Raw genomic sequence first — 12387 nt, forward strand, 5'->3', positions numbered from 1 at the left:
ATAGGTCCATCAATGGCTATTAGCCAGCACTGGCAGGAACGGTGTCCCTAGCCTCTGCTTGCCAGAAGCTGTGATTGGGTGACAGGGCATGGATCACTTGATGATCACCTGTCTGTTCATTCCCTTTGGGGCACCTGCCATTGGCCACTGTCAGAGGACCGGATACTGGGCTTGATTGGACCTTTGGTCTGATGCAGTGTGGCCATTCTTATGTTCTTATAAGCATTTAAAGGACAGCTAACAAAAGAAACAAACTACCATTTTTTTTTTTAAGTACATCAGAAGCAGGAAGCCTGCCAAACAATCAGTGAGGCCACTGGATGATCAAGGCGCTAAAGGAAGCACTCAAGGAAAACAAAGCCATTGCAGAGAAGATGAATTATTTGCATCAGTCTTCACTGCAATAGATATGGGGGTGATCCTCACACATGAGCCATCCTTTTTAGGTGACAAATTTGAGGAACTGTCCCATATTAAAGTGTCAATATGGGAGGTTTTGGAACAAATTGATAAATTAAACAGTAAAAAGTCACCAGGACCATGTGGTATCACCCAAGAGTTCTGAAGGAACTCAAATATGAAATTGCAAAACTACTAACTGTGGTATGTAGCTGATCACTTAAATCAGCTTCTGTACCAGATGACTGGAGGGTAGATAATGTGACGCCAATTTCTAAAAAAGGCTCCAGAGGCGATCCTGGCTATTACAAGCTGGTGAGCCTAACTTCAGTACCAGGCAAATTGGTTGAAACTACAGTCGACAAAAGAATGATCAGACACATGAGATGAACACAATATATTGGGGAAGAGTCAAACACAGCTTTTATAAAGGGAAATCATTCCTCACCAATCTACTAGAATTCTTTGAGGGGGTCAACAAACATGGACAAGGGTGATCCGGTGAATACAGTGTACTTGGACTTTCAGAAAGCCCTTGACAAGGTCCCTCATCAAAGGTTCTAAAGAGAAATAGGCTGTCATGGGAAACAGGGAAGGTCCTCTCATGGATCAGTAACTGGTTAAAAGAAAACAAAGGGTAGGAATAAATGGTCAGTTTTTCACAGTGGAGAGAAATAAATAGCAGGGTCCCCCAAGGGTCTGTATTGGCACTAGTGATGATCAACGTATTCATAAATGGTCTGGAAAAAGGGGTAAACAGTAAGGAGACAAAGTTTGCAGATAATACAAAACTACTCAAGATAAGTCCAAAAGCTGACTGCAAAGCCTTACGAAGGGATCTCACTAAACTAGTGACTGCAACAAAATGGCAGATGAAATTCAATGTGGATAAATGCAAAATAATGGACATTGGGAAACATAATCCCAACTATACATATAAAATAGGGCTGTCAAGTGATTAAAAAATTAATCGTGATTAATTGCGTGATTAATCACATTGTTAAACCATAATAGAATACCATTTATTTAAATATTTTAGATGTTTTCTACATTTTCAAATATATTGATTTCAATTACAACACAGAATATGAAGTGTACAGTGCTCACTTTATATTTTTTATTACAAATATTTGTGCTGTAAAAAACAAAAGAAATAGTATTTTTCAATTCATCTAATACTGTACTGTAGTGCAATCTCTTTATCCTGAAAGTTGAACTTACAAATGTAGAATTATGTACAAAAACAACTGCATTCAAAAAAAAAATCTAAAATTTTAGAGCCTACAAATCCACTCAGTCCTACTTCTTGTTCAGCCAGTCATTCAGACAAATACGTTTGTTTACTGGAGATAATGCTGCCAGCTTCTTGTTTACAGTGTCACCTGAAAGTGAGATCAGGTGTTCACATGGCGCTGTTGTAAGCTGGCATTGCAAGATATTTTCATGCCACATGAGCTAAAGATTCATACGTCCCTTCACGCTTCAGTCACCGTTCCAGGGGACGTGCGTCCATGCTGATGACGGGTTCTGCTCGATAACGATCCAAAGCAGTGCAGACCGATTCATGTTCACTTTAATCATCTGAGTCAGATGCCACTTCAGAAGGTTGATTTTCTTTTTTGGTAGTTTGGGTTCTGTAGTTTCCGCATCAGGGTGTTGCTCTTTTAAGACTTCTGAAAACTTGCTTCACGCCTCGTCGCTCTCAAATTTTGGACGGCACTTCAGATGCTTAAACCTTGGGTTGAGTGCTGTCGCTATCTTTAGAAATCTCACATTGGTACCTTCTTTGCGTTTTGTCAAATCTGCAGTGAAAGTGTTTTTAACATGAACAACATGTGCTGGGTCATCAGTCAAAACTGCCATCATGTGAAATATATGGCAGAATGCAGGTAAAACAGAGCAGGAGACATGCTATTCTCCCCCAAGGAGTTCAGTCAAAATTTAATTAACGCATTAATTTTTTAATGAGCATTATCAGTATGGAAGCACGTCCTCTGAAATGGTAGCTGAAGCATGAAGGGGCATACAAACATTTAGCATATCTGTCACATTAATACCTTGCAATGCCAGCTACAAAAGAGCCATGTGAGCACCTGTTCTCTCTTTCAGGTGACATTGTAAATAAGAAGCTGGCAGCATTATCTCCTGTAAATGTAAACAAACTTGTTTGTCTTAGCAATTGGCTGAACAAGAAGTAGGACTGAGTGGACTTTGTTTTGTTTTTGAGTGCAGTTATGTAACAAAAAAATCTACATTTGTAAGTTGCACTTTCACAGTAAAGAGATTGCATTATGGTACTTGTATTTTTCAATTCCCCTCATACTATTTCTTTATCATTTTTACTGAGCAAATATTTTTAATAAAAATAATATAAAGTGAGCACTGTACACTTTGTATTCTGTGTTGTAATTTAATATATTTGAAAATATATAGTTAATAAATTTCAATTGGTATCCTATTGTTTAACAGTGCAATTAAAGCTGCAATTAATTGCAATTTTTTTAATCACAATTTTTTTAGTTAATCGTGTGAGTTAACTCTAACTAATTGACAGCCCTAATATAAAATGGAGTCTAAATTAGCTGTTAACACAGAAGAGAGATCTTGGAGTCACTGTGGATAGTTCCCTGAAAACATCTGCTCAGTGTGCAGTGGCAGTCAAAAAAAAATCTAACAATGTTAGGAACCATTATATACAAAATTAAGGGGTCTAAATTAGCTGTTACCTCTCAAAGAGATCTTAGAGTCATGGATAGTTCTCTGAACACATCTGCTTAAGGTACATAGTATTAGGAACCATTAAGACAGAGAGAGAAAATAAGACAGAAAATATCACAATGCCACTATATAAATCCCTGGTATGCCCACGCCTTGAATATTGCATGCAGTCCTGGTTGCCCTATCTCAAAAAGGATATATATTAGAAGAGCAACAAAAATGATTGGGGAACTGGAATGGCTTAAACAGACTAAAAAGACTTGAATTGTTCAGTTTAGAAAAGATACAACAAAGTGTGGGGGGGATACTCACATGACTGGAGTACTGTCATGGATGGTTATAAACTGTTCAGGAAGGACAGGCAGGGCAGAAAAGGTGGGGGAGTTGCACTGTATGTAAGGGAGCAGTATGACTGCTCAGAGCTCCGGTACGAAACTGCAGAAAAAACTGAGTGTCTCTGGATTAAGTTTAGAACTGTGAGCAACAAGAGTGATGTAGTGGTGGGAGTCTGCTATAGACCACCAGACCAGGGGGATGAGGTGGATGAGGCTTTCTTCTGGCAGCTCGCAGAAGCTACTAGATCACACGCCCTGGTTCTCATGGGTGACTTTAATCTTCCTGATATCTGCTGGGAGAGCAATACAGCGGTGTGTAGACAATCCAGGAAGTTTTTGGAAAGCGTAGGGGACAATTTCCTGGTGCAAGTGCTAGAGGAGCCATCTAGGGGGAGAGCTTTTCTTGACCTGCTGCTCACAAACTGGGAAGAATTAGTAGGGGAAGCAAAAGTGGATGGGAATCTGGGAGGCAGTGACTATGAGTTGGTTGAGTTCAGGATCCTGACACAGGGAAGAAAGGTAAGCAGCAGAATATGGACCCTGGACTTCAGGAAAGCAGACTTCGACTCCCTCAGGGAACGGATGGGTAGGATCCCCTAGGGGACTAACATGAAGGGGAAAGGAGTCCAGGAGAGCTGGCTGTATTTCAAGGAATCCCTGTTGAGGTTACAGGGACAAACCATCCCGATGTGTCGAAAGAATAGCAAATATGGCAGGCGACCAGCTTGGCTTAACGGTGAAATCCTAGGGGATCTTAAACATAAAAAAGACGCTTACAAGAAGTGGAAGGTTGGACATATGACCAGGGAAGAGTATAAAACTATTGCTCGGGCATGTAGGAATGAAATCAGGAGGGCCAAATAGCACTTGGAGCTTCAGCTAGCGAGAGATGTCAAGAGTAACAAGAAGGGTTTCTTCAGGTATGTTGGCAACAAGAAGAAAGCCAAGGAAAGTGTGGGCCCCTTAATGAATGAGGGAGGCAACCTAGTGACGGAGGATGTGGAAAAAGCTAATGTACTCAATGCTTTTTTTGCCTCTGTCTTCACAAACAAGGTCAGCTCCCAGACTGCTGCGCTGGACATCACAACATGGGGAATAGATGGCCAGCCCTCTGTGGAGAAAGAGGTGGTTAGGCACTATTTAGAAAAGCTGGACGTCCACAAGTCCATGGGGCTGGACGAGTTGCATCCGAGAGTGCTAAAGGAATTGGCGGCTGTGATTGCAGAGCCATTGGCCATTATCTTTGAAAACTCGTGGCGAACGGGGGAAGTCCCGGATGAATGGAAAAAGGCTAATGTAGTGCCAATCTTTAAAAAAGGGAAGGAGGAGGATCCTGGGAACTACAGGCCAGTCAGCCTCACTTCAGTCCCCGGAAAAATCATGGAGCAGGTCCTCAAAGAATCAATCCTGAACCGCTTACATGAGAGGAAAGTGATCAGGAACAGTCAGCATGGATTCACCAAGGGAAGGTCATGCCTGACTAATCTAATTGCCTTCTATGGTGAGATTACTGGTTCTGTGGATGAAGGGAAAGCAGTGGGTGATGTATTGTTCCTTGACTTTAGCAAAGCTTTTGACACGGTCTCCCACAATATTCTTGCCAGCAAGTTAAAGTATGGGCTGGATAAATGCACTATAAGGTGGGTAGAAAGATGGCTAGATTGTCGGGCTCAACAGGTAGTGATCAATGGCTCCATGTCTAGTTGGCAGCCGGTGTCAAGTGGAGTGCCCCAAGGGTCGGTCCTGGGGCTGGTTTTGTTCAATATCTTCATAAATGATCTGGAGGATGGTGTGGATTGCACTCTCAGCAAATTTGCGGAAGATACTAAACTGGGAGGAGTGGTAGATACGCTGGAGGGCAGGGATAGGATACAGAGGGACCTAGACAAATTGGAGGATTGGGCCAAAAGAAATCTGATGAGGTTCAATAAGGATAAGTGCAGGGTCCTGCACTTAGGACGGAAGAACCCAATGCACAGCTACAGAATAGGGACCGAATGGCTAGGCAGCAGTTCTGCGGAAAAGGACCTAGGAGTTACAGTGGACGAGAAGCTGGATATGAGTCAACAGTGTGCCCTTGTTGCCAAGAAGGCCAATGGCATTTTGGGATGTATAAGTAGGGGCATAGCGAGCAGACTGAGGGACGTGATCGTTCCCCTCTATTCAACATTGGTGAGGCCTCATCTGGAGTACTGTGTCCAGTTTTGGGCCCCACACTACAAGAAGGATGTGGATAAATTGGAGAGAGTCCAGCGCAGGGCAACAAAAATGATTAGGGGTCTGGAACACATGACTTATGAGGAGAAGCTGAGGGAACTGGGATTGTTTAGTCTGCAGAAGAGAAGAATGAGGGGGGATTTGATGGCTGCTTTCAACTACCTGAGAGGTGGTTCCAGAGAGGATGGTTCTACACTACTCTCAGTGGTAGAAGAGGACAGGACAAGGAGTAATGGTCTCAAGTTGCAGTGGGGGAGGTTTAGGTTGGATATTAGGAAAAACTTTTTCACTAGGAGGGTGATGAAACACTGGAATGCGTTTCCTAGGGAGGTGGTAGAATCTCCTTCCTTAGAAGTTTTTAAGGTCAGGCTTGACAAAGCCTTGGCTGGGATGATTTAATTGAGGATTGGTCCTGCTTTGAGCGGGGGGTTGGATTAGATGACCTCCTGAGGTCCCTTCCAACCCTGATATTCTATGATAGAGGTCTATAAAATCACACAACAGACAATCTGTGGGACTGATTGTCAGGGGATGTTGTGAAGGCTAAATGTATAACTTGGCTCAAAAAGGAGTTCATGAGGATAGGTCATCAGTGGCCCTTAGTTAAAATGGCTAAGGATGCAACCTCTTGCTCTGGGTGCCCCTGTATCTCTGACTCCAGAAGCTGGGACTGGACAACAGGGGATGGATCACTTGATAAATTGCCCTGTTCTGTTCATTCCCTCTGAAGCATCTGGCACCAGCCACTGCTGGAAGACAGAAGTCTGGGCAAGATGGACAATTGGTCTGACTCAGCATGGCCATTCTTATGCTCTTACTGTATGTGAGCTCCAATGATCCTACAAGCCTCAAGGCCAAAAAGACAATAGTTTAGCTAAACTAATCAAAAGATAAGGCTCAAAAAGCCTTAGCATAAACAGCTAACCAGCAGCAACCCTAGATCATAGAATATTAGGGTTGGAAGAGACCTCAGGAAGTCATCTAGTCCAATCCCCTGCTCAAAGCAGGACCAACACCAACTAAGTCATCCTAGCCAGGGCTTTGTCAAGTCGGGCCTTAATAACCTCTAAGGATGGAGATTCCACCACCTCCCTAGGTAACCCATTCCAGTGCTTCACCACCCTCCTAGTGAAATAGTGTTTCCTAATATCCAACTTAGACCTCCCACACTGCAACTTGAGACCATTACTCCTTGTTCTGTCATCTGCTACCACTGAGAACAGCCCAGCTCCATCCTCTTTGGAACCCCCTTCAGGTAGTTGAAGCTGCTATCAAATCCCCCCTTAATCTTCTCTTCTGCAGACTAAATAACCCCAGTTCCCACAGCCTCTCCTCATAAGTCATGTGCCCCAGTCCCCTAATTATTTTCGTTTCCCTCCGCTGGACTCTCTCCAATTTGTCCGTAGTGGGGGGACCAAAACCAAGATCATGAGATCACACGATAGAATGCTGTAATAACCCAACTGCTGATAGATGACCACACGATGCCAGTAGATATCAGCTTTAGATATTTTTAAGTTAGGAACATCAGCGGATGTCTGACCACCAGAAGGTCATGGTAACTAACTGAAGTATATGCTAATGAACTTGAGGTAAAAGGCCTACTAACATATGGGAGAAGGGCACCTCAGCATTACTAGGTGAGGAAATACAGATAAGGAAAAGGGGTTGAAACCCCTACTGAATATGCATTAGGCATAGGGGTGTCAGCATAACCTGTTATAAAAGTTTTATCCCAGCCTGCATGCCTTGGGAGATGCCAGGACAATGGCCACTACTGGTGATGATGATGGTGAGGATGAGGACTAACACTTCAGGTTTTTCTGCATGTCAGTATATATGGTGTGAGTATATAGTTTCTCAGATACTCATTTTATGTTACCCACTGGTGATCAGCTGTTCAGCGGCGTGCAGGAGGTGCTGGGCGGGGGAAGGGGAGGAGCGGGGCAGAATGAGGAAGGGGGTGGAATGGGATGAGAAGAGGCTGGGAAGAGGTGGGTCAGGGGTGGGGCCTTTGGGGGAAGGGGTGGAGTAGGGGCAGGGCCTGGGGCAGAGCAGGGGGGGTTGAGCACTCCCAGAGAACTCTGAAGTCAGCGGCTCGGTCTCCTTTCATAGCTTATTCAGAGCATGTTCTCCATGTGCAGTGCAGGGGTTTGAATGGCTTTCAGTGCAGGATGGTGATCGTATCACAGGTGCATCTTCTTACCACACACCAACTTGTTTGCTCACCTCACCAGGTCCATGAAGGCATCAGTTGTTTGCACCTGCTCAATCTTGCCCTCCCGGTGCAGTTTGTCCTTGGACCCTTTGCCTGGATGGATGATGATCACCATAAGGATGCCGATGAAGACCGCGATGATGGTGGTCACCATGTAGTAGACTACGGCCCGCATCCCCATCTTCCCAGAGGCTTTGCCATCCAGCGAGGCCATGCCTGGGCAGCCACACGCAAAACAAGACAAGAGTGTCTACCTCTTACATTAGTGAGGTGAGGGGCTGGAGGGAGATTTTGAGGGTGCAGGGGAATGTGGGATGCAGGAAGCAGATTTTGGGGGCTCTAAGGGGATGTGGGGTGTGGAAGAAGGCTGTGGGAGTGCAGGGGACTATGGATTGAAGAGGAGGAATCGGAGGTTGGGGGGTTGGAAGGCAGGGTTTGGGGGGCAGAGATGTGGGAGCAGAGGAAAGTGAGGTGCAGGAGGCAGACTTTGTGGGGAGTAGGGGGTGTAGGAGGCAGATTTTGGAGGCTGCAGAGGAATATGGGATGTAGGAGGCAGGCTTTGGGGTATGTAGGGAAATGTGGGGGCAGAAAGCAAACTTTGTGGGGCATAGGAGGCAGATGAGAAGCATGAGGAGACTAGGGGGTGCAGAGAAATGGGGTGACAGAAAATGAGGAGATAGGATAAGGGAGTGAAAGGTGGGGGCAGGGGGTCTGGAGACAGGGGCCCTTGGGGGGTGGGGAGGAGGGATGTGAATGATGAGGCAGAGCAGGTGGGCAGTGAGGATAAGGAGCCAGAACAGTGATTGGGGAGGGGACTGGAGGGGCTGGAATAGCTGCTGTGTTAGCGGAGGGGAAAGGGAGCCCCCTCCAAGCAGCCATTGGGCAACCCACAGTTTTGCCTGGCTATCTCAGGTGCACTGTGACCCTGCAATGCTCACACACACACTTCAGGGGTGGGCACTTCCTCCTAATGCCTGAAGGCAAATGAATACCTCCAGCCCCTCCCTGACCCCCAGTGCATCTTTAAGTATCAGGATTGCAGGGCCTGGATCATGGTGCCTGAGGGCTGGCAGGACTACCAGGCTTGCTCCTCACCCTTCTCAGAAAGGCGTAAGACCTTCTGCCACCCTGACCTCCACACCAAGGCAGCCAGGGGACAGACGGGTCAATCCCACTTCCCATAGCCCCAACCAAGGCCTGGACCTGCAGCGGGAGCTGGGTCATTGGCTGGCAGCACCTTTGCAGGGTGCTGCATGGCCTGTAGGATGCAGATGGCTGCAAGCACCAGGAAAGGTCCCTCACCCGTGACCAGGCTGGAGACAATGAGGGGAAGAACCAGCATCTGGAGCATCCGCATCAGCAGCTCTCCTGGGAAGGAGAAATACTTGATCTGGCGATAGGTCATCTTGTAGGGTCGGAGCGCAAAGGCCAAAATGATCCCTGAGAAACAAGGGATAAGAAGGGAAATCTGTGCAATCGAAGGGTTAAACACAGCCCCCTGTGAGAGGCCTGTCCTGTTAGCCATTGCCTCGGTGAGCAGGAACGTGCCAGGCATGGAGAATGGCCCTTTCCCCAGGATAAGGATTCCTGGGACCCTCCCTTATTACAAGGGATATTGCTCATATAAACAGTGAGCTCCTAGTCTGGTAAACAGGAGCCACACCATGAGAGTGCATCAGCCAGCCAGCCCTCATCAAGGGGGGAACAGCACTACTCTACACTTCCCTGCTGCACTTCTGGGTTGTATTTCCAGCCATGTAGCTCACCAATGCAAACACTTCAAGGCTAGAAGAGTCCATCTGACCTCCTGCATATCACAGGCTAGAAATTTCACCCCGTGATTCTGCAGCGAGCCAATTGAAATGATTGAGCTAGAGTGGATCTTTTAGAAAAAGATGTCCAGTCTTGATTTAAAGAATCCAAGTGACAGAGATTCTACCATGTCCTAAGGCTGGCCTAAGGTGAGTTACAGGACTGCTCCTTGCCTCAGTTTCCCCTCTGGGCAGCGGGGATAGGGAGATTTACCCTGTTGGGGCTGGGAGGCTTCCTGAGGGACTGTCAGTAAAGCTCTCAGAGAGCCTTGTGCAGCGGAGGTTTAGTGTCACTTTCCGTAGTTCCCTCCTGAGGCTGGCTGTTATAAGCCCCCGCATGCTGGAACCATGCTGCTTTGCACATGAGCAGTGACTTGTGCCTGAGGTTCTCTGTTATCCTCACTTTCCCAGTAGCAGCAAACCCCCTTAGTGGAGACACAGCTTATAGCAGCAGAGGGCTTTTTAGCTAGTAAAGCTGTACAGTTCCCCAAGGGAAATGATCTAAAGTCCTTTTGCTGGAATAACTGTATCTAAATGAGCACTTTTTCCCTCTACAAACTGTTGTAAAGAATCACCCCTGCCCACCATCCTTACACCAGCAAACATTCCTAGTGCAGAGCCAGCCAACTCTGTGAGGTGAAGCCCGGCTTTGCATTCCAGGTGAGAGCAGTGTCCAGTACAATAGGGCCCTGATCCCTCACAGGCATCTGTAGATGCTCTTGCGATGCTCTTGCAATGCAATGCCTGATAATGGAGGCACTGAGAGATGAAGGGACTTGCCCAAGGGCACAGAGTGTGCTTGTGGCAGAACCCTGACCTCAGCACACTTCTTTAATCACTCTTTGTGCTAGCTTAATGAATCTCCCCAGGCAGCACAGCACCACCCTGCAGGCCCCAGGCTCCCTACCCAGTAGGACAGCAGTGATGGTGAAGAGGACGAAGGCATTTCTCCTGAGGAAGCTCTTGGCGCTGTCTTTGGTGATGCTGTGCATCCGCTTCTTGGCCCGTGCTGCCTGCTCCTGCACTGCCTGTTGGAAGCGCTGCACCCGGTTGTTGGAGCTGAGCCGCTTGGCTGACTCCTCATTCAAGAAGAGGCTGTTCACATGGCCCCGCTGCTCACTCATAATCAGATCAAGCTCCTGGTCCAGAAGACACCGCTCTTGTCTGTGGGAGGAGAGAAGCAAAGTGGAGAGTCAGAAGGCAGCATGAAATCTCCCTAACCTTGACAGTGCCCCCCTGGCCCTCCAGATATAACTACTCAGGCTGATTGGGAGGCAGTTCTGGAAAGCCCCATAAAGAAATCTGATGAGGTTCAACAAGGACAAGTGCAGAGTCCTGCACTTAGGACGGAATAATCCCATGCACCGCTACAGACTAGGGACCGAATGGCTAGGCAGCAGTTCGGCAGAAAAGGACCTAGGAGTTACAGTGGACGAGAAGCTGGATATGAGTCAACAACAGTGTGCCCTTGTTGCCAAGAAGGCCAATGGCATTTTGGGATGTATAGGTAAGGGCATCGCCAGCAGATCAAGGGACGTGATCGTTCCCCTCTATTCAACATTGGTGAGGTCTCATCTGGAGTACTGTGTCCAGTTTTGGGCCCCACACTACAGGAAGGATGTGGAAAAATTGGAAAGAGTCCAGCGGAGGGCAACAAAAATGATTAGGGGACTGGAACACATGACTTATGAGGAGAGGCTGAGGGAACTGGGATTGTTTAGTCTGCGGAAGAGAAGAGTGAGGGGGGATTCAATAGCTGCTTTCAACTACCTGAAAGGGGGTTCCAAAGAGGATGGATCTAGACTGTTCTCAGTGGTAGCGGATGACAGAACAAGGAGTAATGGTCTCAAGTTGCAGTGAGGGAGGTTTAGGTTGGATATTAGGAAAAGCTTTTTCACTAGGAGGGTATTTAGTGAAAAATATTTTCCACTGAATGCATCCGATGAAGTGAGCTGTAGCTCACAAAAGCTCATGCTCCAATAAATTGGTTAGTCTCTAAGGTGCCACTAGTACTCCTTTTCTTTTTAGTTTAAAAGCTACAATTCTATTGTTTCTCCCAAGCATCAGGGGAACAGCAGCCCCTCTGAGGGGAATGCAGGTACTGGCTTAGGTGTGCCTGAGACTGGATGGACATTCTCACTCCTTTTCAAGAGAATTTGAGAGCTGGACAATGCTGAGATTTCTCCTTCTCCATCCAGCTGATATTTTTTTTTAAATATACAAATGATTCCATAGAAGCCCAGGGAGCAAACCAAACTTCCCAAAGTGGTGTTGCAGAAACAATTTTGTATAAGGAAAAACAGCCCCTGTTATTTTCGTGGACATAGAGGGAAGAAGCAAAAGCCCTCTGTAGCTTTCACAGAGTGGGAAAGTTGTGATTTTTTTTCAATTGCACAGCTTTCAAACAGCATGTCTGAGGCTATGTATACACTACAGCTGGGATCTATGCTCTGAGATCGATCCACCTGCGGTCCATTTACTGGGTCTAGTAAAGACCTGTCAAATCGACAGCAGATTGCCCTCCAGTTGACCCCTGTACTCTATCTCCGAGGAGAAGAGTAAGGTAAGTTGACGGGAGGTCAATCTCCCACAATGTAGACCCCGTGGTAAGTTGACCTAAGGTACGTCGACTTCAGCTTTGTTATTCACGTAGCTGGAGTTGCGTAGCATAGGTCGACTTACCGTGGTA

General features: G+C 46.5%; 1 protein-coding gene across 1 annotated transcript in view; it reads right to left on the reverse strand.

The window, feature by feature from the left end:
* LOC311512892 (excitatory amino acid transporter 1-like) overlaps positions 1-10822 on the reverse strand; it is a gene marked incomplete at its 5' end in the record, with an annotated part of 57419 nt that extends 46597 nt beyond the window's left edge. Inside the window, 3 exons of the mRNA XM_084614306.1 lie at positions 7899-8103; positions 9190-9327; positions 10606-10822. Of these exons, the coding sequence (XP_084470432.1) occupies positions 7899-8103; positions 9190-9327; positions 10606-10822 (560 nt within the window). The remainder of the gene's footprint in view (positions 1-7898; positions 8104-9189; positions 9328-10605) is intronic.
* Between the last annotated feature and the right edge of the window lie 1565 nt (positions 10823-12387).

This window comes from Lepidochelys olivacea, assembly GCF_965140295.1.
Source record: "Lepidochelys olivacea isolate rLepOli2 genome assembly, chromosome: 25".
Taxonomy (NCBI): domain Eukaryota; kingdom Metazoa; phylum Chordata; order Testudines; family Cheloniidae; genus Lepidochelys; species Lepidochelys olivacea.